The sequence below is a fragment of the Nothoprocta perdicaria genome, unplaced genomic scaffold, assembly GCF_003342845.1.
Source record: "Nothoprocta perdicaria isolate Ctin4 unplaced genomic scaffold, notPer1 scaffold_80, whole genome shotgun sequence".
NCBI lineage: Eukaryota > Metazoa > Chordata > Aves > Tinamiformes > Tinamidae > Nothoprocta > Nothoprocta perdicaria.
Window position 1 is genome coordinate 1,586,180 of NW_020456088.1, and position 27,098 is coordinate 1,613,277.

General features: G+C 38.9%; 1 protein-coding gene across 4 annotated transcripts in view; it reads right to left on the reverse strand.

Moving 5' to 3' along the window:
- The window catches only part of SCN5A (sodium voltage-gated channel alpha subunit 5), a 165,027-nt gene that overhangs the window by 12,297 nt on the left and 125,632 nt on the right, over positions 1–27,098 (reverse strand). For all 4 annotated transcript variants that reach the window (XM_026051896.1, XM_026051898.1, XM_026051897.1 and 1 more), the window contains 4 exons: positions 26,367–26,521; positions 22,405–22,578; positions 7,678–7,800; positions 1,163–1,444 (listed from right to left, as the gene is read on the reverse strand). In XM_026051896.1, the coding sequence (XP_025907681.1) occupies positions 1,163–1,444; positions 7,678–7,800; positions 22,405–22,578; positions 26,367–26,521 (734 nt within the window). The remainder of the gene's footprint in view (positions 1–1,162; positions 1,445–7,677; positions 7,801–22,404; positions 22,579–26,366; positions 26,522–27,098) is intronic.

Here is a 27,098-nt window from a genome sequence, read left to right on the forward strand (position 1 = left end):
TTGCCTTACAACACAGTAACTCTCAGTATATGCAACCTATTTATCCATGTTTTACATTGGCTATTGAAAAAAAAATCTGTAAAAGTGCCTTAATTCTGTCTTTATAGATCAAATATTGCAATTAACTTTGAAACTCAACAGCCTCTTCTCTAATATCTTGCTCTTTTTTTACAGAAATATCAGTCTGTATGACAGTGAGGTATAGCAATCTGATTAATGCTGTGTTTCATGGGATTGTTTAAGTAGGTTATGCTTACAGTAAAAATAGGGACTTAATCTAAGGGTCCTTTACTGTATGATAGCAAATAAGAAGTTAAACTTCATTTTCCAGTTCAATCGTGAAAATCTGTATCTGACTTAACTAATTCTTGTTCGACTGTCTCCTGAAATAAATGAGAAAGAAATACATATTGATTGCTAGAGTACTGGATGTATAGACCGTGCATACACCAGAGAGCTATGCACAAATATATATATATATATATATCTTTTTGGAATGGATCCACAACCTTAAGTTAACACTGAGGGAGATTAACTTTCTAAATTCTTTTTTTAAACTGAATTATGTAGCACTGCCTTGAAAAGCTAGTTTACTAGGAGCTGCTGCTATGATTTTTATAGAGGGTGTTTTGCAGGGTGCTTTATGCATGTATTATTTATGTCCCAAATTCAATAGCTTCAAATGAGTAACTGTAGGCATTGTAACTTTTTTTTTTTCTTTTTGTTTACAGTAGGGAAATAATGAAGGCCCAGGTGGTTCAGGAAGGCCGGTACACTCTGTTTGCATGAACGGTCCTTCCTGGACCATAAATTAGTGTTTCAAGATCTGAACTTAATTCTGGATTACAACATCTACAAAATGGTCTTTATCATCTCTGTAGTTACATCACCTCGTATCATATTAGTGATGCACCAGAAACTCTAAATAAAACCCAGCATCTCTAGAACACATTTATATGCCAAATATGGATTATCTGAACTTCATGAAAGGCATATTCCTAACGGGTAAGGCTGAAAATAAGCAGAAAATTATACAGGTTAACTTGATCCTATAAGGTGATTATTTCAGTGGGAGTAGGCAGCATTTCTCCATTTAGAAGCTTAAACAGTTATATATCTAATTAATAAGAAACATTTTTGGGGGGTGGAGGGCCATACTTACCACTTGTAGCAGAGCCAGGTACCCAGCACCGACGTTATCAAAGTTAACTTTAACTTTTGTCCAATAAAACGTGCCGGATACGTTGTAGAGTATGCAGTCACTCATATTGTTAATGATTTTTGAGTCTAAAGGCATATCTCCTTCTGTCTTGTTAATGCACTTCCCAAACTTTCCAGCAAACAGATTTACTCCCATGATGCTGAAGATGAGCCAGAAGATGAGGCAGACGAGCAGGACGTTCATGATGGAAGGGATGGCTCCTACAAGGGCATTGACCACCACCTTGGTGAAATAGGAGAGGAGAAACAGAATTACTGTCTGCACTTACATAGGCACTTTCCTGAGAAGCTGTTTTGTATCCTCAGCTATTTAGGTTGAACCCTATGAGGTCTCAGATGAGTAACTACGAACATTACCTGAGGAGTCAAACCACTGTTTCAGGCTTCACACATATATTCTTTTTTAATTTTTTCTTTTTGCATCTGAGGATCTGTTCTGCTGGTATCCCAAACACAGGAGGATGGTTTTCTAGGAAGACTCTTTTAATTCAGGAGCAATCTACCATTGATCATTATTTCCCATATCCTACTGGATAACACATTCAAATTGGCTGAACTCAAATAATCATGCAATTAATTGGAAGTTACAGGGGCTTATCAAAATGTCTCAAAATAGACCAGAAAAGATTTCTGAAATCTTTCACTAAATTCAGCATTCTAAAATCTTTGGGATGTGAATTCTAGCTGAGGAAATTTTGCTTAAGTAATAAATGATTGAGAGATGGCACATGAAACCAAGTTGCCTTATTTGTTCAGAACAAATGATTAAAAATGTCAAACCATTCTAATTTAACAAAAAATAATATATTTTTTAAAATATGAAATGCCTTAGAGTTCTTACACTATATCTAAAGCAGGGTAGCGCTGCCCGTGCAAAAATAATTCATAAGAATTAAACAGGAAAGGAACTTCTAGGGCTAATCATGATGGCATTGGTAAAGGTTCAGTTTTGAAGCCATCAATGGGAATAAATTATCTACTTCTCTCTGCTTCAAACCTAGCAATATACACTATAATGACAGTACATCAACAAGCATTATTTATTGCTTTAAATCTGAAGACTCTTATGTATGCCAAATATTGAATTAAAGACATTTTTTGGAGGGAAGAACAGAGCACTTTCTACGTATTATAAGTTTTTTTTTTCCCATATTTGCAGAGACTGCACGGGCCATGCAAAGCCACCTGACAGTATTTCTGTAGACAAGAGCACACTATAATAATTTTCCGTTTAGCTACCTCATGCTTTTGAGATTAAAATCTGATAGGCAAACACTGAGCTCTAACTCTTCTCTATCTACATCTCTGAAACTGAGACAAAGTGATATTGATCCATAAAAATTAAATTTTATTCAATTGTGAATCTGATTATGGAAAATGTCAGCCTTTTTTTCTCTCGTATTAACGTCCAATTTTCTGACAAGCCAATAATGTAATATTCATTTCTCCATCATTTTTGTATTGCTGAGGAAGAAAAACCCCCAAAGAGTAAAATGGTTTTCATGCATTTATAGCAGTAACTTCCTCCACAATATATAATACAAAATTATGTAAATCTTTCAAAAACCCAGATTTATATTTTGTGCATTTATGAATGAAGCTAATTTTCACACAGGAAAAGTGGCTTGACCAATTTTTTTTCCTAGATAGGCATATTCCTGATGACTTTTCAGAAATCTTTTTCGCTGGTTTTCTTTTTCAGTTGCGGGTTTTTCTTCATTCCTAACTTCAGCATTTTTAGATAACATTTACTTGGTTAACCAAAACTCTGAATGCTTTCCAAAGCAAAGGCTCATTTGGATGTTTACTCAGCCCCAGGCTTAATAGCTTTCACTTGCTTCTATGCAGGATAAGGTTTTTGTTTAATTTTGTTTAATAAGTGGCCAGCACAAAGCCACTGAAGTTATATTACACATGTATACACCCACTCCATGTTCTGTGACAGGACACAGACACTCAGGTTTCAGCAGTGCAAACGATGGCCATTCTGCTGTTTTTTTTTTTTTTTTTTTTCCTTCTGCTGAAATATGTTTAATGGCTTGTAGATAACAAAACATGATGTGAGACTGGAACAAATCCTGTAACACCTCTCCAAATGAATTATTAACAAAGGGGCTCACTCTTCTCCCATGACTTCTGCTTTTACAACAGTGTGGTGTCATCTGGTCTCTGAAAGCACTCTTAATTTACATTGGGACAAGGGAGGATTAAATTCATGTTAAAAGCTTAACTGCAAACATTGCTTTGGAAAAGGCTGAATTTCTGCTGCATCTAGAAACGGCAACACTTATAGAAATATAGAAAAAAAAAAAAAAAAAGGTTTGATATCTCTTTATTTCTATTAAGACCTTTAGAGCTAAGATCACCTTCCCTGAAACTTCTTTTGTGATTGCCTAGAAACTGAGCCAACCTCCTTTCTATCTGCAGTGGTGCAAATCCAAAGTTCATGTCTTGTACCCACCTCTCCTGATATCATTCACTATCTGCTCAGAAGAAGGTGATTCTGGTTTTATACCCAGGAAAAAAAAATATAACTTGCATCATGCTTTAATTTATCTTTCACTAAAGCGGAGGTCACCAGCTTCTACTCAGTGCTTCTAGGCCAGGCTATAACTTCTAGCCAAGCCTGGGCACAGATTTTGCAAAGACATCTAGTTCACAGTATAATGATTTCAAATAATGGACAATCACCTTATCACTGGGGACTCTATTCTGGTGTCCTTTACAATGTCCTCTCTGTTAGGAACAGGTGCCTTTTTTTCTAGGCTGAATTTGCTGAGCTTGAGGCACCAGTTGTCTCGTCTCACAGTATCTTCCCTTGAGGATCTGGAAGATCTGCTACTAGAAATCTGCTTTGATCATCGTTGTCTTGATTGTGGGTGGATTACTACTGAACATTGTTTTGGATAAGTAAATAAAATAAACTACTTTCTAATTGTCATGTTTCTTTCAGATTCTGAATTTCACTTGTAGCTTTTTGCAGAGCTTTTCCAGTTTTTAACATCCCATTTCTCTCAGGGATGGGGGAATCCCACAATTCCAGTGCTGCCCTTCGGTAATGCTCTGTGGAGCGCTGCCCTCTCACTCTGTTTGCTTGATTATTTCCCTGTGAACTGAGGGGTTGGAGCAGTCGCCTCACCTACCCGATCGCCCTGCAAGCTAGTGTGCCCTGCCAACCAGTCATCCTGATCCCTAAGTCCTTTTCATCCACCGTTTTCCAAGAAACATCCCCCAGAGTGACCTACTTTCTCTCTTCCTGCTCATACGATGTATTTGGTTTTATTAAAATGCATGTTGTAAAACTGATCTGTTTTTCCCTGTGATCCAGATCAGTCAGTATAATTCCCTTATCTGTAATATCACTTACTACTCCGTTCACTTTATGTCTGGCCTTGTCAGCAAAGATTTTATATTTTCTTCCAGATGCTGTTAAAGTCCAGATTAAGGACAGCTTTTATTCCAAAGACTTGCTTGCCCTGAGACGCTCATCACAGAATTTACAGTTTCATCACTGTTTATAATTACTTTTTTTGAGATTCATCCTCCATTTTAAATTAATTTGGAGTATGTTTACTTGGCTTGCTTCAAAGCTTATTTTTTCATCACAATGTCCTGTGGTATCAGATTCCTCTCTGAAATCTAAGGATATTGTATCAGTGCCGTTACTGTCATCAGCATAATTTGTAATCAAATCAAAGGACCATATCAGTTTTTTGAGACCTATTCCCATGAAATCATGCTAACTAGCATTAATAATGCTATTTCTTTCCTGAATGTATCTTGTAGCAGCCTCACCATGACTTTGCCTTGTATCATCTTCGCATTAAATAGTCTATAATCCTCCTGCAATAGTATTTTTGCTGGGGAGAGATTTGCAGGGAAGCAGCAGCTCTGAAATAACTCCTTGATGGACAAGAGATGGGGAGACTTGGGAAACTGCATAACTTGGGACTGGCAGACCTAAGCTAATTTACCCTAATTTAACACAGCCTGGAAGGTAGTGGGTGATGCAGGATGGTGGCACATGCACAGAAACCCTAGGGTTGGTTTGGTAGAAACTGAGACTTTCTTTGAACTCAGGTCTCAATCCTTCTAAAGACAGGGAAAAGCCTGAAGTATCTGATCCTATAGACTATCCTAGTGATTTTCCCTCAGGACTAGCTGGTGCCAAAGCCTAAACCCAGCATTACTACACCAAGTCCCTTCCTGTCATTTAAATGAGAACATTCTCACTCTTGTTCTATTCATACAGACCTCCCTGAGACCCTCAAGCAAAGGATATTATGGTAGAGAAAACATTATTTTCTTACTGTCAAGGTTCGCATCTCAACATTATCATTACCTATCACTGTGCTGGCAACTTTCCTGTGTTTTCTGGAGCATATGAACTCCTAATAATGGAAGGTCTTAGTGTCCCTAGTCATGTTAAGCATGGTTAGACATGCTAAAAATAAAATGATTTGATTTGCCAATAGCACGTATTCCCAATTACACTTTATCATAATTTACGAGCTAAATCACTACCTCGGATAGCTCAAAAAGACTGAATATATTTCAGCTGCAGCAGTGGTACAGCGAAGAGAAAGGCTGCTGTATCATGCACCTGGGGTACGAACATGGTAGGAATGAAACTTGTTGGGCTGATGTAGCAGTGTGCATTTGCAACACGTAGAATCCCCATCAAACCTATTCTCAGAAAGCCCCTTGATAAAGATGTGAGCCTTTTTTTTGGTATTGCTTCTTTTTCAGTTTCTCACTTTTCCTATGCTTTGAGATAGTCTACTAGTTTTTTTTTTTTTTTTCAGATTTGAATCCTATTTAGTTAAACTGATGCAAAGGCATGCATGAGTGGTCTTAGGTCAGCTTAAAATATCTTAAAGGGGTTTCGCTTGAACTTGTAAATCTACCCATAGAAGCTAAGCCTCTATAAGTCAGATTTAAATTTATTTGAGAGAGCCCATGCAGAAATCACTCTAGTAAAAGTGCAGCTTTTGTTGAAACCAACTTTTGATCAACTTATGTAGGTTTAATAAAGAGTGAAAGAGAGTGAGCATCTTCAGTGACATCGATGCAGTATCATTTTGTATTGGCTGAGGATTCACAGCATTGCTTCTGTTTGGATTTTGTGAATTACTTTTAAAACATTGTGTTTCCTGAAAGAGGTAAATAAATCAGGTTTGCATGCCCAGATGAATAGAGCCTCTTGAACCTTTCCCTGTTCCTACCAATGCAGAGAAAAGTGACCTGTAGCTAGGTTTGGCTGTACTACATTGATGGAAATTATGTGATTGTGGGACAAAATCTTGGATCCCCAACTCTGGTAATCCACAGAACAGACAAAGTGCGGGTTGAAGCAATAAAAAAGTATTCCAAAATTGCTCTATTGTGCCATGTTTTCTGGCTTGTATCAGGCTCTGCATTGTCTTACTGCAGAGGTATCACAAGGAGGACATCCAAGTGCTAAGAGTTCACTGCATGAACGACCCATTCTAAACACCAATGAGTCAGAATAAAATTTGTCTACAGGAAAGTTCTATGCTGAAAATACCTCTGTACCATTTTCTTTGGCCTTGCAGAGAGATCTGGGTTCTCCAGGCAGAACATAAGTTGTCTTACATGGAATTATGGCCGCAGATCCCCAAAGTGGTGCTCACAGATTACAGAGGAGGTGCCATGCAGAGATTTGCTTTATTTTGCTATGTGATCTGCAAGATTAGCAGCAGCCTCGGCTCACATGGATAGCAGTTGTCATCGTTTGCAAGTCATGCATGGTGCAAGGAGTTAAATAAACAAAGCACCGATCTAGGCTGTGCTTGATTAGTGTCATAGGTAGGCTTAACAAATAAACAGGTATGCTGCGCAGATACAGCCATGCAGGGGAAGCAAGGTGGAAGGGAGAGAGGCAGACATGACAGAGCAGCAAATAAAAATTACTGGTGATAATGTTAATCCTGTCATCCCACATTAAAGCTGAAATACGTTCAAAGCAAAGATTCGGTAGATTTGTTCATTTGCTTTCCATATCTTTGGCGTTTTCTAATTTTTCCTTTAACAATCAGTGAGAAAATCCTTAAGAACTTTCCCAGTCAGTCTCATTTTAATGCATGTCAAAAGCAAGCAGCAAACTTGTGGCTCTGTTATTCCCCTGCTACGCCGTATAATTGAGAGGTAATTGTTAGCCAGATGCTTCCTCAGCCAAAAAGCTGTTTTTAAAAACACAATATGACAAGTTATGCAGCGGGATTAGTTTATCGTGAAATCCACCAGAGGATAAAGCTGCAAAGATATAATTGCAGCCAAGACAAAGAAAGGATTTCTGATTTTGTTGTCTTCATACAGCTTTATAATTCGCTCCCTTTTGCAGACTAAATGAAGACAAAACCAAGGGCAGCAGGGCCCTGTTACATGCTTGATGTCACACAGTTGAGCTTTGATCGGTGCTTTATTTACTCTTACCCTCATCCCTTCAAATCGTGACAATGCTCTTAATGGTCTCAAAGCTCGTAGTGTCCTGAGGGATTTAATGGGACCCATCTCGGAGTATCCAAGTGCATTAGCTATGAGGCTTATTAAAGAGACCTGTATGGAGACACAAAGGAAAAAAATCCAATCTGTTAGTGGACTTCTGCTGTTTTCCTTCTCTTCTGCCTTACCATTCTGAAAAGAAACAGCTGGTTAGTGCAACAGGGTAAAAAAAATTAAAAAATCTTAAATGGAAATCATTACATTAGACCGTAAAAAGGATATTTTACATCCACACATATATAGAATTCTTTCCAACTTATCAAAACTTTGCTTCAGGTTTAATACAAACTTTATATAATACAGACTTTTAAAGGTGTCCTTTCTCATTTAACTAAATACGCAGAACTCCTTTTACCATCAGTTTGTACAAAGTGGATTAAAAAAGCAATTATTGCTACACAACCATCTCTCCATGACACCAACGTTGTGGGTTTTCTGCACACTTCAGAAGGTGCATGAGCACCTTCCACTTTTGAAATATGATGAGTCACGTAAATGTTATAATTTAGGGCTTTCCAGATGAACCATTCCACACACCTGTAAGATCTAACCATTCCTGGCAGGGATAAAAGATTTTAAGAACTACCATTCAATTACCAGCCTTAAACTTACTGATTAGAAAACAAGTCTTCAAAATTGGCAATAGATCTTACTTTATATCGTAGGCTTTTAAAAGAATTATGTAGACATGACTGTTTTGTTCAGCACTTTACCACTTTTCTCTGATTCCTAAACAGCCTGTAAAGGAGAAGGAAACTTGGCAGGTGTTGAGTGTTAAGGTTCATTCCCCCTCAAAAACAGTTTGTTGGGAGTAATCTATAAACTATTTTCAAAACTGGAGAAAGCATGGAGGAGGTTCAATGCTCTTGTTCTTTATGGTGTCCAGATGAGCAAAAATGTGGGTGTTACCAGGTCTACAACAGGAATCTGTGTGAACAGAGAGGCAGTTGTTGGGATAACTGGTCAGATGAACAAGTATATGGAGAAAACATATTTTGCACATTGAAAACAGTATTCACAACCTGAATTCACACTGACTAGGGAGTGAGAAACCAAACAGTTCTCCAGCACCATAAGTATTGCTCTGATTTGCACAGACTTCAAAGGAACCATAATTTACTCCCATCTTTAATAATCTCTTCTTTTCTCTGGAGAGATATAGGACTACTGCTCTTGTCTTATTTTAGTAACTTTAACATGGTTATCATGGCATGTGAGTATCTCACTCTCACAAGTGTATTTATCTGCAAAGCTGACCTAAAAGGAATGTACTTTATTGACATTTAAAAGATAGAAACTAAGCCTAAAAGTTCAGATTCCAATTACATAAAAAAGGTGCAGTCTCTAGGCTTCCCCATGAAGACAGTCAATTCTGCTGGGAAATTAAATTATCCCATCAATTTTAGGATTTTTCCTCTGAACATGACCACTGAGTGACCAGCTCAACATCATCCATGAGGTTTGTGATAAGGTTTGTCATATCTGGATATAAGTACATATAAGTATCTTTACAAAACTGGCTCAATTTACCTACTTTATTTATTTATTTATTTATTTATTTATTTTAATGGCATGTGCTTTGCAGCAAGCCTAAGAGCAGGTCTGGAAGATTCCAAGGCTGGGATGGATGCAACGGGTTGGATATCTGTTGGGATCAGCCAGCCTGGCTCTGTAGGTGACAAAGTGGCACAGAGACTGGCTGTCACACTTGAACATGTTGCTGTTAACAAGGAGCAACACAAGCTCTCCTTCCTTGAGCAGATCCAGAGTTTGATGCAGAAGGAAGGTCTGCTAACAACCACTTTCTCATTCTAGCAGTGAGAACTCTTTAAAAACTTCACAGTTGACAATCAGGTTGTTTCCTTCCCTAAGAAAACTCTTGAAAGACTTGAACTCATATTTGCACAGAAGAAGCTATTTTGCAGTAGATCCTACTATAGGATTGATATACTCACTGGTATTACTTTTTTCCCCCCTAAATTTTAGAGTTAGTGCTCAGTTAAATATGAAACTCTATCTCTGACAGGAGGAAGTCTCTTTAAATCCACTTTAAACTTGCTGATGTTCTTAAACTGGTAGTGTGCCATCTAGCAATATCTTCCCTATTTTTTACTGGCAGGGCTTTTAAGCTTATGATTTGTCCTCTAAAGTCCCATTACCATAGAGTCCAAAGTGTGCAACTTTTATTTACTATTCTGGTTGATTTTAATGAGAAGGTACCTAATTAAGGAGAAAGGACTGTGGGATTTGGCTTACAGCAGTTGGCAGGTTAGCAGTATGCTAATATGCTAGAGCCTCTTAAAATTTCAATATATTTTGCATTTTTGAGGTGTCTTGTTAAGAGTACCATTGTGGTATATAATTATATCCTTGGTGGAAAATTTAGTACAGAAAATGGCATTAAATCTATGAGGTCTCAGAGATTCTTAACCTGAAAAGCTGGAGGAAAAAGAAAAACAGCATCCTATATGATCGAAACCAAGATATGCACACTCACATATTCCACAGTGGGCTCGTGTGTTTGTTAAATGAATATATAGATCTAAGAGAAAATGAATCAAATACAAATCACCTGATACCCTTCTTCTTCACTATCTTCACCTCCAATGACTGAAAGTCAAATATTTTTAAGGTTTTCAGATTGCCCTGTACAAACTTCTGCTTTCTTCCTTCTTTATTCTCAGATTTATGTCCCATAACTCCCCTACTCTCAAGGTAGATGTCCTGCTTCAATTCTGCCAAACTAGACTTTGGATTTGAGAGAGTTACCATTTTCTCCAGAGTGCCATAAATGTCACCCTGAAATGCATCACAGGTGCTGCTGTTCTCCTGACACAGATTTACACAGCATTAGATATCTATTCAGAGGATTAAGGCCGTGAAGCTGTGTGATATTTGGTGATGATTTACAAGGCTGAAGTCAGAAATGAGTCTGAGATAACTCGCTAAAATGCTCGACTGTTGATTTTGAAGGTATCCCCGTCAAATATTGTTTATAGAAGAATCACTAAAGCAGAAACTTGGCCATTTCGACTTGATTAAAAGTGACCCAGAAGGTTATTTTTAGGGAAAAAGTCAAGTAGTTTTCAAAATTGTTGCTGACTGCCCCACATAATCACAGCAAAAAGGTGAAGTCAGCGGTTCCTATTACTTTTCTTGTCTTGTTACAAGGCTATGTAGCCCCAAGCTACTCTTGGTTTCTGCCTTGTGGTCTGCTTGGTATCAGAATACTCCTGGCACCTCAAAAACAACTCAAGAGTCAATGCAAACTCCAGTTTCTCAGTACTGCACATAATTCTAACTGTTTCTATATTTGCAAATTGATTTGTAGCTTTTTTCAGGAAAAAGCTACTCTGAAAATTTGGCAGCACCATATAATATTACGAAAGGTCGTCAGACTCTAAGGAGTCAAACCTAAGCTGCAGAGTACTCTTCCTCCTTTGCACTTCTTCTGACCCCAAAAGCCCTATTATTGTTCTTATTTGAAGATATTCTACTTCTAGTGCAGTCCTGGAGTGTTAGGTTTTTTTCAGCACCTCCTGGATCTTACTAAGTAGTATTCACAGGTCCTCTGTCTAAATTTTGCTTTCCTTAACCCAATCAAGCAATAACATATATGTTTGCTAACTATAGGCTCTTTTGCACCTCCCTTTACTTTCTGTTTATTCTGCTCGAGGCACCAGGATGATGTCTTCCCTGGATTTTTCTATCATGAGCTCCTCCTTACAACCTAGCTGGAAAGGAAGACCAGTAAGAAAAGGGAATTTTCTTTTTAAGTCTGTGTAAGCTGTCCTGACTCCACTGACAATAATGGCAAAATCCCCATCATGGGGGGATAGGATTCCAGTTCTTCTCCTCAGTTTTATCAGTGGCTTCCCAAGACTTCTTCCGAGGACTCCGCCTCTAAAACAGGCACCCGGCTCACTGGTTGAGTGTCCCAGTAAAGCCCTAGGGCTCCTATCTAAGCCGTGGCTGATATTTCTCACCCAATGTGGCTGCTTCTTACCTCAGAAGAGAGGTGCTGCTAATGAGATCAATACCTTGAATTTCATTTTGATAATCCAATACTAGGTTATAATTGACCCCACCATCCAAAAAAAATCTTCTCCAGGAATCAGTAGGCTTTTCCAATATATTTCACTTCCTCAGATTTAATATTTACAGGGGTCTTGTCACATTCCTGAGATCATACAACACATGCTTTGCTACCATAGTGGCACCCACTGATATGAAAGCCTTGCATATTAAGCATTTTCTCTGTGTTAAGGAGAATATGTGCCATGTGTCCAAGCACTCCCTGTCACACGAGGGAAGCAGACTGAAGGCAGGGGCCAGGCTTTTAAAATGGGAGGCTTTATAATGTATATCTTTAAGCTCTCAAGCTGTTTTAATCTCTTAAAGAACTCCACCGTGGCATTCACTATAATTCTCAAGCTGACAAATATGCAGCATCTTTTGGACTGTTAAAACTGTTCATTGCGAACATACAGAGATAAAGACATGTAATGGGTATATGTGTCTTCACTATCTGACAGTGTTTTAAGAAATTGGTGATGTTAACTGATGTAAACCCCAGTAAAGCTGTCTAAGGAGAATTTTAAGGTTGCTGAAAAACACATCTATAAATTAGAAAGTGCAATAATTCAGCTTCCTTTCAGCATGCACAGGGGAAACGGTTTTAATCAAAAGATCACATATGGGTTCTCCCAAGAATCTACCGCACTTATGTCAGCAGAGGAGTTTTACTTTCTATTCTCTGGTTCCTTTCCTACATCCACACATTTCAAAAGCATTTTAGCAGCATGCGTGCACTTCCGAGCCATGAAATCTTGCTGGCTCCCGCGGTGAGAAAGGCAGGCTCTTTGAGAGCTGTGCTGGGGTTTCCTATGACAAGGAGATGGGTCTGAGCTGGAACTGGTGCCTCTCCTTTCTTTTTCACCCTCCTTCTTGCCAGACTGAAAACACATCATTTCAGACAGCCAGACAGCCTGGACCATACTGGAATCAAACTGACTATGCTTGGACTAAACAGCATGCCTCCAAGGCAGATGGTACCAGGTATAGAGCTCATTCTTGTGTTAACCCCTGAGAACCACTACATGAACAGCAGAGCCCAGGAACAAGGAGTGGCAATAAAAAAAACCACTCCCTGAGTAATAATAAAAATGCTCTCTATCTGCTAATTTAGAGCATAAAAGCCATGAGAGGAACAAAAACCTCTGCTAAGCTCCTGCAGCACACAGCTGTGGGCAATGCCCTTGCAAACTGCTCTCTCCAGAGAACATGAGACCTCCTTCCTGATTTGGGCTGGTGCACATGTTTTATGCAGCCAGGGATTTCATCAAATCAACCTGCTTGTTTAAATTAGAGTGTAGGGAGCAGGGAAGAAAGGATATCCAAAAGGGAGCAGAGCAGCTGGTTTGAAAGCTTTGGCCGCTTACTTAAATGAGCAGTCTAAGCTAATGCAGGCCTCCAGTGCTTCTAAATAGCTTTTTGCACGCTCTGGGAAGACCTGTCTCTAATTGTGCTTAAAAAAATGAAAAGAAAAAAAAAAAAAAGGAAGAGAGATTGTATTACTTAGGATCCCTCTTTTAAATCCTCTCTGATTTCTCCTCTTGCTGCCACAGAGAGGAATATCCGAAAGGTGGGTGTTCAAAGTCCAAGCAGAAGCCCAGTGTCTTTAAAAGCATGTCCTATGGCCCAAAGCTTCTCCTATTGATTTACAAAGGAGTGGAATTAGATTTGAGTCTCAAATAGAAACAAAAACAAACAAAACCTACAGGGAAAAAGGAATCAGCAAATTTAATCAAAATGCATGGAATTTTAGCTCTGAAATACGGTTGGGTGAGACAGGCTTGGAATGAGGTTGGTAATCCTTTCAGCATCTAGCAGCTATGAGTGTTGATTCATTATCCCCTCATTTTTTTTTAACATCACTTCAGCTTTTCACTCTATTACTGTATTTCCTGCCACACGTCTGCTTACTTTATAATTGTGCCTGCAATTCAAATAATTGCATGTTGCAAATTAGGGGGAAAAAGAGTAATCCTAAACTTAGCACCCTGGAAGACATTAAGGTGGCCTAAATCAAATTCTCAGCTGTGATTCCTGTATCCTTGAACCACAGCCCTTACATCCAGATAAAGAACACAGATTTTGTACTGTAGTCGTACAGCACCAGTGTTAGTCTGTGGCTTAGAAACTAAACACGTTAATGAAGACCTTCCCAAACGTACCGTGCCTCCATGGAAGGAGTTCATTGTTGCTCGTAAAGTGTTCTCATGTAACGTAATGTGATGGGCTGCACGAGTGACTAGGTTAATTAGAAACAAAAAATTATCTCCTGGAAAGCCAGGCGTTACTTCTCAGAACATAAAGACATGTATCCATAAGATTTTCCAGACGCTTTTACACCAATCCCTCTTATTTTTTGCTCCAAGATGTTTCCTCTATGTGCTAGCTTTTTCTTTTTCCTATCTTTTTTTTTCCCCTTTCTTTTTTCTTTTCTTATCGTCTTCTTTTCTTTCTTTCTTTTGTTCTTCCTTCTTTCTTCTTTTTTCTTTCTTATTATTTATTTCTCTCCTTTCCCCTTTTCTTTCTTTCTTCTTTCTTTTCCCCATCTAATACTCAGATTAAGCCTGTGAAGCTCTATTAATATTCCATGTTCTCAGCTTGCTTCCTGTTTCTCCCGTCTGTGCTTTTCAAGGCAATATTTCCCTTTCAGAGGGCAGCCTTGTTGTGAACAGCATGCACCACTCCTGTTGGCTTAAATGCTTTTAAATAAATCATTTCTGCCTACTAATTGCTTCCTGGCAGTTTCCAGAAGAACCTCTTTAGGTCTCGCTGTTCCCTTAATCTGTCGCCTCCTTTACACCTGTTCTGGCTTTTCTGACAACCCCAGGAAATTCCCAAGGCAGATGGCTGGGAATCAAGAATTAACTCACGGCTCATTTCCGAGGGCAAGGAGAGTGATCTGCTGCTGAGAGGCAAGGGACTCCACTCTCCTGTCCATTGATGCTTTTCCCGCACATCCCTTCCCAGATGGGTTCTCAGCCTTTCTCAGTTCTCCTGTCCACTGCAAATACACAGCATTGCCCCAGATCTCCCTGTTTTCCCTCATGGAAGAGGGATCAATGTGGTTTTCTGGGACAATGCACACTTCTTCAACAGCCAAAGCTTGACCAAAGGCTTCCTCTGTGTTACAGTTTTGCATCTCTGGGGAGCACCATGGTGACCGTGCCCATGCAAGTGGCATGAAAAATTTAGGATTTCTACTAGAGTTTAGAGGAAAAAGAGAAATTCTCATTCTCAAGGAAGTTCTATTGCTCACTGTGGAGAAAGCTTTGATTTATGGCAGCTGACTAAAAAGGATATTTCCCCTCTTAAAAGGATCCACAAAACCCTTGCACAATTCATCCCAGGGTATCTCCTTGCTGCTCAGTGCTCTTGTCAGAAGAGGACAGGACAGCGCTTTATTATTATTTACTATTTAAAGTCAGGTTTATAAAGCTGGAGTCACATGGCAGTTGCTCTGAGAACAGGCAGTCGTTTCTGCAAGACTCAGACCCATCGACTGTGTGGAGCGTTAGGGTGCTGGGCTGAAAGGGCCCTTATTTCTGGGCAGAATTTGGCTCAATCTAACTTACACATGACCCCATGCAAAAAGAAATGAGAAGAATCTATGTGGGCTGTATCCACAACTTGCAGTCCTGCGTTTGTTGATTTCCAGAAAGCACTCGTTTAATCAGATGTTCCAAATCAATTTAAAAAAATCAATAAATAAAACTGAGTTGGTGTGGGAAACATGATCATTTTATCTTGAAAATTATCTCTGTTGGATTTTTCAGGCTGAACAAATCCTGAGTTTATATTGGTTATGCTAGGGTGGAAAGGGACTACAAAAAGGATAGGATCCTGATATTACAAGTAGGAGCCCTCACCTTCATTTTCCTTGTCACAAGACACCCTAAAGTCAGTAGCAGAGCCATGCTGAGATAGGATGTCAGGCTGCATGGCTATGCATCCGATGACTTCTCTCTTTCCTTTACATGTAGTGATTTGAGAGATGGGAGAGGGCTGATGTTAGGCAGCCAGTGCTGGAATTTGCTTATATCCACAACTTTCCTTTCTCCTTCCTGATAGCAGCCCTTTCATCCCTGACCATGCCAGATGGATGGATAGAGACTCAAGAGTGGTAAGATGACATTTTGTCATCTGCAAGTGATGCTGATAATCTGTGAGAAGGAGCGTAGGACAATCCTCCTCCACCTTCAGGGAGAGTGTGGGATTCCACTAAGATGGTTAGATCTAGCCCACTTCACCCTCGCTGCACTGATCATAGATGCAAAATATCACTTTAGAAAGAATCTGGTCACTACACTCTTAGTGATAGAAAGGGACAAGCAGACTGCATATGACAGCTCAAGAGTTTTATGTTTCTCTTTTTCCCTTTCAAAGCAATTCATCCTAAAAAAAAAAAAAAAAAAAAAAAAATTGAAATGTCCCATCTTTAAATCATTTGAAGATATAAAAATGTTTGGTTAATCCAGTTCAATACAAACTGAGTTAAACTCTTCATACTGCTATCATTTTGCCACGTGCTGTTAACAGGATATACTTTCTGCTGTACTTTCCTCCTCATTTTCATTTATTTTCCCTTTTCCTCCAGCTTGAGTGTGCTCCATCCTGTGATGCCTTGTCACAAACCTAGCTTGTGCTATCACTTGGCTCCTTTTAGCATTTCTGCAATGACTAATGTGAGGTGCAAACTAAGATAAGACAAGACATTTCGATGATCTTTCACATGTTACACTGAGATAAGGTGTGGGGAGGCAGAAGGGAGATTTACAGTGTCCTCTGGTCTGCTTACACACATTAAAAGCAGCTGTCTTCTCTTCATGAGAATTTCTTGTCCTGAATTAGCCAACATGTAGCAATACAGCATTTTCAGTTTCCTTTTAGAAAATAGTGCTCCCTGTTTTTCTGGGAGGGATTCCCTCCTGTTCAGTATCTGAGATATCATCAGTCAGGTCCCAGAAGAATGTGCACCGAAACATCTTTAAAAATCCCCAAAGAGCATTGCTTTGAGGCATTGGACTAAAACTAGACAAGACTGTGCTCTGAATGTGATGATTTTCTGTTCCAACCTGTAGATTTTTGAGAGCTTGCAGAGAGCACTAATAAATTCACTCATAAGGGGCTCTTCCAAGTGACAAGCTATATTATTTTTACTTTACCTTGGCTGTATTCTTGTCATGCCGTTCTTATGTTCTCTTCAGAACAAAATCTAGGTGAAATCCATTTGCTTTTAAGATTATTTCCCAAGAATACAAATTGGGTTTCAGTGCTGTTTGGGAACAACTCATTATAGTAGATTGTGCAATTACTGGTAAAGCAAATAGAAATCACCTTGCTAATCAACAGGGAATACAGATGAAAAAAAAACAATTAAAGTAATCATAAACCATCAATATTTACTTCATATATCAAGCTTTTAATTGTCACTTAAAGACAATCCATCACAAGGGCATAATTTAATTCTATTCAATTTTAAACTAAGAATAGAAGGACAGTTTTAAAGTGTTCATTTCAAAACCAAGGATTATTAGCTTTAGAAAAAAACCCTAAAAGTCATCTGTCAGTGAAGTGTAAGCAAAAATCTTAGAGGAGGCACTTTTTAGGAAACTATCCTGGAAAATGCCATGTCTGTATTTCTTAAGCATTCAGTGAAAATGATGGTGTATTTAATTGATTGAACATGGATTGAACATCCATGAGCTGTTCTCATCCAAGCAAATAAGAAGTTTGGAGCAGACTGTTGCTTGATGGGGGATACACATCTCTAAGTACAAACTCAGAAGCTCCAGGCAAATCACAGAAATATATTCATGTTTCTCCATTCACAAAAGAAAAAAAAAAAAAAAAAGAAAGAAAAAATTAAAAGATTAGAGCTTATTTAGGTTATTTCACATCCACTGCTTTCACAAGATCCTGCCTAGTGGATTTGGTGAATAACTCTTTTAAGAAATCTGACCACAAAATCTGTTGCTGAGCCCGGCTTGATCTCTTCTGCAGCTAAGCTGAACTGCTTAACCTGTTGTGAGCCTCCTGCCTCCACAGTGGCAGAACGGGCTGGCAGGGAGAAAGGGATGGAAGAAGCTGGTTTTTCTCACTGGTAGCTCAACTAGAGTGAATTGGTGGGCTATTTGGGCAAAAGCTGTGCACTAGATCATCTTCCCATGGCTGCTGCAGCCCATGGTGTTTGGGCCCAGTGCTGAGGATGATCTGCAAAGAAAGAGGATGTCACCATCTTTAAGACAGCAATCACTTAAGAAAATATCTTTTACCCATCACCGCACCTTAGGAAGATGTCATAGTGTTTGAAAGAATTTGCTGTGAAGCCCTCACCTCCTGTGTCTCCAAAAGCAGTAAATGATAATCAGGTTCCTTTAAGCCTGGATTTGAACTGATTTTGGTCAATTAAAACAGACCCCACAGCTGCAATGGAGATGATGGATTTCTGATAATGGACTTTGTAGAGTGACGATACTAGTGCCCATTTAAGAGTTTTTTGTTTGTTTGTTTGTTTTTTATTTGTGTATAAGGCAGGCAATGCAACTTGACTGCAATTTTTTTTTCCTGAGCTTTGCTAATGAATCAGGGATATTATATTTCTCTCATGAGAGCTCTGTCACAACAGCTAGCTTCTTCAGGAGCTTGGTCTTCTCTGTGTACAAGGTGTGATCAAGTAGGAAAGAACCTGTCAATGGCAATATCACCACTGATGCAGTGGATTACTTAAGAAAATTCTGGCTTGTATAGCCTAGGCATCAAAACACACAGTAATGCACAAACCAAAAGCTTTTGCTTGAGTGATGCCAAGCTTTGGATTGATGCCTTCTTTGAACTGACCACCGCAACAGAATAATCCATCCACTGCCAGCAGAGATTGGAACAGAGCTTGGAATTAATTGGCTCAAGCTCAAGCGAGATAAACTCAAAATAATACTTATAGGTCAGAGAAAATAATTGAAAGGAAAATCAATCATGATATCAGCTTGCAGAAATGGTGGAGTTTATCTGCTGCTTGTTTAAATACCCATCTCTATCACCATGCACAACGAGTTGGGAAGAGTTTTCATAACTGTTCGTTTGCAATTCCATACTCCTTCATCCCAGGCCAAGCCCATGCTCCTCTTTTAATCTGCTTTGTATGAAGAGGTTTTTGATTGCATAAATGCTTGGCAAATATCTATTCTTTGTGAAAATATTTGCCTGGGCACCCTCACACAGAAGCTTGCGCATAAACACCAGTCCCAATGGTGACATTGATATCTGCTTAAACTTCAGATATACTAGTCTGTTTGTTTTCCTCATTACTACAGTCTCCAATTTTTCCCCTCATTGAAAATAACTGGATTTACAGTCCTCATCACTCCAATTCATGAGCACAGAGAAGCTCTGCAGCAGGGTGAACGTGGGTTACTTCTAGCAGCGTAGTTGCTATTTACTGTGAGATGACTTGTTGCACATATATACATGAATGCTTTTTGTTCCAAGTGTCCAATATTTCAGCAGGCATCTCATGGCATCTTTCCCATGTACCCTATGTTGAAATAGCCTGTATTTTGTGGTTAGGTTATTCCTCGCTTCCTTCCTCTCTTCCTCCCAAAGAAATCTGCTGCAATGTTGTTGATAGGACTTTTTATTGTGCTGCAATGTGTTTAAAAGCTTTGTTTGAGATGCACAGAGGCCCATTACCAGAGATCATCCTTTAGGGATTCTACATCTAGTAAAAATAGCTTTGGGTTTGTGGATTACTGTGTGTTTTGATGTCTAGGCTGTACAAGTCAGAATTTTCTTTCGTAATCCACAGTTATGAGATGGAGTCTTTGCTGTTCCACAGGCTCAAATCAGTTAAAGGTCCGTCAAAGAGCAGGGTAAGGAAAAAAACCCCAAATTTTGCAGCAATATGCTTATATTCCCTCTGTATTCATTTCCCATTTAGAATTAAAAAATACTTGCAGATTTTGAGCTGGTTTTATGAATTATTCACAGCAGAAAAAGGATTCTGAGTTGCATTTGTACAATGAAAAAACACAGATGATAGATGGTTTCACATGTCCAATGAAAAATCAGCCATCGCAGCTTGAATTTTGAATACCGATACCAAACTGCTAATGAATAATTTGCAGATCAGGAATTTTTAAGTGAATAATTTTAAACAAATAAATTTGAGAAACTCAGACAAGTGGTTCATCTGCTTCTTTTGGAGCATCTAATTCATCCATTCACTCCCTTCTGCATTTCAGTTGCAGCGATTTGCTTCTCAAAGAACGGAAAAGAAAATGTAAATTCAAGTAAAAAGTGTGCTGTAGAAATGACAGCATGTTGCTCTGCCAATTCAGAGTGGCAGGGTGTGTGTGAGCAATAGGGTAGGAGAAGAGCATCTGTTAAATCCGCTAAAAATACAGTATGGGTTTCTCATAATCTGCATCGGAAAATGACTTTGAAGAACATAAAGGGGCAAAGAGGGAAAAGCTTTATTAAGTGGGAACAGCAAAGCATGTGATATTTCCTAAAGTCAATTAATTAACTAAAACAACTCAAGGGTGAGGCAATTTTTGCCTAGCTTAGTGAACTTGCAAAAACAACATTTAAATATATGCTAAGAAAACAGAAGGACTGGGTGAATAAGAAAGCTTTCTTTGGAGGGATTTACGGGGGAGATGGAGCATCTCAGGGACCTTTTCCTTCCAGCAGCTCTGTCTTAGGCCACATGGATCTGCAGCAGGGGATGTGTATCCTCTTTGCCCAGCCTGACTGTGGCTGATGCTACAACCTGACATTATTCTCATAAACCCTATTATTAAAAGACAAATCTCTACCTAACTTCCTGGGTTGCATATTGACTTCGTGTTCTAAAGCAGCTCCTCTTCCAAGCGAGCAGGAAGGAGCAGAGGGCAGGATTTAGCTTGATTTCAGTTTCACTCCCCCTAGCATTAATTAAATGTCATACCATAATATATATATTTATAACAACTGTGAGCCCATTTGAAATCGTTAATATTGAAGTGGAGCAGAGCTTGAAACTGTTTCAACGAATGCACTGGCGAACCACTGTTCCTGCCAGGAGGACCCTCCTATTTATAGTCGTGACAATATTCAGCCCTCTTCCAGCACTCCTGGTCTTCAGAAGCTCATTATGGACATTAACTACAACAACAAAATCCTGGAAGCCCATATAATATTGTAATTCTTATTAGCTCCGTTTTCCAGATGGAGAAATTTAGAAAGAAAAGCCATGTCACAAGACCAAAACCACAGTAAGCAGAGTTTTCCGATTTGGACTATAATTTAGGAACCTGTGGTTTCCACTTTTGTGGTTAGTTAATTAAACCAGGCCTTCCCCTCCTATTGAAGCTAATCTGTGAAAAATGCGTGCCTTCCCTTTAAGAGGTTTCCAAGCATGTATATGAAGAGGAATTTATGACCTCCAATTTATGTAAAGAACTTCCTTTTTATAAATCAATTTATTAAAGCTCTGGAGAAGATTCCAGAGGCTCTGATCCAGCAGTGCACTTAGACATGTCCATAACTTCAAACAAGTAAATTGTCCTATTGAAGTGCTTTTCTGGACCAGGGCCAAAGAAAGTTCAGTTTGTCCCTTGAGTGAAGGTTCAGATGTAAAATGGGGAAAAAATAATTTCTCAAAAGTTTAATAAGTTCCAGTCATAACAGAGCTCAGCCAGCCCTCCACACTTACAACTCAAGCAAATTAGAAATGGCTTTGGGAAGAAAACCACCTCCCTTATTGATACATGGTGATATGCTATATCTCATATGGAGGATGTTGTATTTCTGGCTTCTCATGAACTGAACAGATCCCCACTCAAGCCTTGGGAAATTCTAGATTTGGTGTGCTAACTTTTTCCTTCCTTAACCTTAACCTTTCCCTTTGGATGGGTGTCTAAATCACACACACCTTTGGTGGAGAAAAGCCTGGTAGTAGCAACACTTTCGGAGCATAAGCTCCCTTTTGAATAACATTTACTTAATTCTAGGCTTTATCCTTTCAGTAGAACTACGTGTCACAATATTGCAAAGATTTGGAACATTTTGTAAGGTTTTGTAATGGTGAAATCACTCTGGCAAGGAGACTATTCACACCTTCTTCTGGACTCCTTCACTTGTAAATACTTGGGAGATGGTACTGAACATACCGTTATGCATCCCTGGCAGCCTTGCCAGGAAACTATGCCAGGGATAACTTCTCTAATCTGCTGAAAGACTTGTGTGCCGAGGTCATGTGGAGAGTAGTCGGAGGTAACCAGACCTTGTGCTAGTCCTGAGTGTGGAATCAGGCATTGAATGCTCAAGGAAAGAGTGTCTTCTTACGGATGAAAACGGAGCCTGAGTCAAATTAGCAGGGTAACGCCTCTGTGTAATGATACAGCGTGGTCTTTTGCATGCTGGCACGCGCATTCCTGGGAATGCACAGCCTAATACCAAGTCTGGCAATCTACTTTTAAGTTAACCCAAGGTTGTTACTCAGAAACGAAGTGATAGCCATCATTTTGCAAATGCAAAGTCACTAGCAAACACGTTCACATGAAAAAATCCAATACAAGAAACATGATATTGCAAAATGATACTTACATCTACAATGAGAAAGTCAAGCCAACACCAGGCATTGGTGAAATACTTCTTGAAGCCATAAGCCACCCATTTCAAAAGCATCTCCAAGACAAAGATGTACGTGAATATTTTGTCAGCATATTCCAGCATGGTTTTTATATTTTTTCGGTCTTCCAGATAAATATCTTCAAAAGCCTAGAAGTACAAAAAATTGATTAAGAAGTGTTCTACTGAACTATGCTGGAAAACAGCAGTGCTTTATTGCAGAAATAGTAATGTTTGATGGAACTGTCTATGATTTTTGATATATTTTAATGTTAGTATCAAAACAAGTGTGCTGAATAGGACTGATATTAATTATGGCCCTGCAATACAGGTTAAACTTTGGGTATATGATTAACTTCAAACGGATCATCAGTTGGGTCTTTTAGAGTGAAATTCAGTGCATGTGCGTATATGAATCTGAATGGCATACGTGGCTAAGCTCCAGCTCCAATAGATGGAGATCTCTTCAGCCTACTCTAGTTGACTAGATGGTCTAGATGACTCTAGATGGTCAACTAACCTCTGCTGGCTGTACTGACAAGATGTCCCTTGCTTAGACATCCTACATCTGGGTTTGTGAACCTGTGAGCTGGCTGCTGCTCTGGAGGTCTCACACACAAACACCTAGAGCCATTTGACGTGCCTGAGTGTGTTCTGCCTCTGCTGCTGCTGGTTGTGCCACTCTTCTGTGGACACCTCAGACAGCCCAGGGCTCTGGCGTGTTTCCAAGGGCATTGGATGCTTGTCTTTAAGCAGCAGAATCCCACCCTTACATTTAGTCAAATGCATCTTATTGCTAATGATGACAAATTGGGTTATTAGCGTGCAGAAGCCTGTTTTACAGAGTACCAAAGTTCCCTGGCTCCTGTTCAGCCATCACATTTCAGGTAGCTACAGATATCCGCCTCAAGAAATGCTCATTATTATTCATTTAACAGAACAATTATGTTTTAAAGGTCAAGGTACCTGTCTACTCATCTCGTCTGTCTCTCTAACTAATCTTCTGCATGGCACCATCAAAAGACATTCAGTATCTGTAACAAGTATGAGCAACTTAATAACCCCTATAAAATATTTAAGATTTAAAACAATATGCCCACTAAAATAAAACATATAGTTTCATAATGTAGCCTTCGCTTTATAATGTACACATAATGTATATCTTGCTTGAATATATATGTCCACAAATATATATTTGCACATATAACTTATCTCTTGTTTGTCCACATATGTATAACCTTGCACATATATGAACCGGTTTGGACTTGCTGAGTCCAGCAATGGTTGCAGTGTGTTTACCCAGCTACTCAAATGACCATCATTATAAAAATTGCTTCCATGTTCTTGTCACTCGGATAACAGAGGTTTTAATAGATTATTCTTGTCCCACAGAGTGACCTGGAGCACTTGGCAGCGAGAAAGCACAATATTGTTTGATAGGGTCTGTGCTAATCATCTTAATTATCTGCATTTACATATTTCAAGATCTGTAACTACTTTCTGAGGAACTTCAGAAAGTTAACAAACACCCGGTGCTTGCAGATACAAGAAGTGTATTGCTTGTCACTCAACCAGTCACACTGCTCCCTTGCCTGCCAGGGAACTGTAATTAAACAGACAAGAAAGCCTTGGCAGCCAGTGCCAAAGCTTGTCCATTTGTCCCCACACTTTGGGGTGACGTTTTCAGTGCAACTCAGTCTCCTATCTTGCCTTCGAAAATGATATTTCAAGGGTGTGAAAGAGCTGTTGGAGAAAGCCACAGAAAAAAACACACAGAGAGACTGGAGTTTATCACTTCACATAGGGGCTCACTCACTTTGTCAGATGACTTGCGGTACTTTGCAATTACCACAAAAATAACAACAAACCATTTAAAGTGATTTCCTCCTCTCCACTCCTACTTTTCTCTCCCTATGTTCTGTTAAAAAAGAATTGTGAGGCAGGAAGCAGCTTAAACATGGCATGAAGAATATGCTGCCTGAATGTTCAAGGTAGACGGCATTTCTTCAAGAACTATAGGCTCTAAGAAACTAAACACACTAAAGTCTAAACTGCAGTAGTTTGCATTTTTTTTATTTCAAATTATGAAATCTTTTTTATGTAAAATATCTTTAAGAGCTATATCTGCTACCTTATTGTGTAAGAGTAGAGCAGCATGCCTGCAACATTGCTCACAAATGCTATTAAAACATAGGTTCCCAATTTCTATGTAGATGGCTTAAATGCAAAAGAAACATCTTTACATCTCTTCCAGAAAGCTGAAAACATATTTTGATGGTTTAACTTACAGTACAAATATACAGCAGGCAGCATATAAACAACATACAAACATATAAACAACTGATACATGAGAAAGGGCAGCAGAATTTAACCATATAGAGAATTGCACTAGCCAAGCTGAAACTTATGAAGTAAAAGAATGTGTGCAATGAAAAGTAAATGAGATTTATATCTCAGTATTCAGTATTTGAAGTATTTTTAGTTACATACATGGGGAAGTGCATCTAAAGTATACTACAGTGAGAGATGTGATCTCTTTAAAATGTGTTAAAAAAATAACACATTGATCCTCAGACTGGTGCAAAAGCATCAGACTACTTGAATTCAGCAAAGCAATGGCAATTTTCAGCAGCCTAGTGTCTACTGAAGGTCTTCAGCCTCTTGCCTTTCATTATACAATAAAAACCCCTGGGTTAAATTTCTGCCCATCCCTAGTGGACTTGGTATTTCTTTCATTTTTCTATCAACATTTACGTATTTCAATCTTCTCATCTCCCTGCAGGTTACTTCCTTAAACTACATAAACCAAGTACTTTGGAGTGTTCTCATAGCTCCTCTTTTATAGGCCACTGATAATTTTTGTGCTTTCCTCTGGAGTTTCATCAATTAGCCCACATCTTTCCAAAAGTGCAGTGCCCAGAGCCGAAGCCAGTGCTCCAGCTGAGGCCTCCTTGATGCCAACTGGAGTGGAAGAACATGCCTATTTATACAGCCCCGTGGGGTGTTAGGCTTTTGTGCAATGGTATGAGGTAGTTTACTCTTGCTCTTTTTGTTCCCTGTTCTCTTTCCAGCAATTTTTTAGTAAATCTGCTACCTTACCACATATCCTGCATTTTGCCTTTCTGCCCTTTATGATTCCAGATGACATGGAGCATACATATTTCTTAGATGGCTCTCCTGCTATATGTTTAAGACAGATTCATCCATTTGGCATGATTGTGACCTCCACAGATGCATTTGTAACCTGTCCCAACTTCATATTGCCAGTAAATTTCAGAATACTCTGATAACACAGAAAAGATAATTCCAGCACACAACAGGCTCTCAGGAGGATCATTCTCCTTACCAGAGTCATGGGCAATAACCAACCTGCCTCCATTATCTCTACATATGCAAGCAGAAACCATCTATATGGGGAAGTTATTGTGATTTAAGTTAGCTTTAATTAAAAGCATGATGGTCACATACTAATTCTGTAGGCAGCACTCTGATTCAGCACTCACTGCGTCTTTTAAGATAATGTTTTCTTGCTTACAAAGTCGGTACAAAAAGAAAAAAAAAGAAGGAAAAAAATTAAATAGAAAGATATTCATAGAGCAAATCTCAAGTCTCCAGATGGGAACGGCCATAGAACATTTATGGGACGCTGAAGTAGCAATTCTTGGCTGCTTCCTCACATAAACTGTCCTTAAGGGTGTGCTTTTAAAATCCTTTATGAATCATAATTTTATGTTAAAACTCAAGAAGGTTCCCCATGATAGGGAAAAGGTGAGTGAAATCAAAATAAAAAGTAGAAGATATGTCCCAGAAATGTTTTTCTCTCTCTTTTTTTTTTTTTTAAGTATAGCTTGTTAGATATGGAATGTGGCCAGCCTGGGATTGCCTTCTCATAGATCCAAGTCCACTTTCTACTTATTAGGAAATCCTGTTACATTTACCAGGGCTCCACTGCTCAGCAGGATCATGAATATGATGAAAGTCTCAAACCAGTTGTGCTCAACAATTCTATAGCAAGTTTTCCGCAGCCTCCACCAAATTTTGCCTGGAAACTTTGTGATATCCACTGAACAGCATGGGAAGAATCGGACACATACTGAAAGAAAGGAAAAAAAAAAGAAAGCAATTGTTAAAAAAATATTAATAATATTAAAAAAATATTAATAATTAAAGCTGCAATAAGGCTTCTCTTTTCTTGCAACTATGATCGCTTATTTTTTTCCATTTCTGTTCTGCCTTCTGTTTCCTCTTTCACTCCTCTTCTCAAAAATACTTAAAACCTGCCCCAGTGGTCTTTCTGAATGATTTTATGACACAGAAAATACTGGCAATGAGTCACCAGTGCCCCAGGTCAATCATACTGTATTAGCTAAGCTCAAGCAGCACAACTAAATGGGCCTAATGATTTTAGCAGGGTATTTCCAATAGTTTCAACATCATTATGAAAGTAGTAAAGATGTTTGTTTGCTGTTTTTGCACCACCAGAGATAGTGATTAAAGTGGCCATTTGACAAAAGGGGGACAAGGGGATGATGTGCTCTAGTGCAGATGGGACCAAGGTGCTGAAACGATTCACGGAGGAGGAACAGATTTTGACCTCTTGTACTTTCATGATCTTAAACAAAGCATTAGGGTTCAGTTTAGGAAGGTGCTTGGGTAGCTAAATCCCTTTT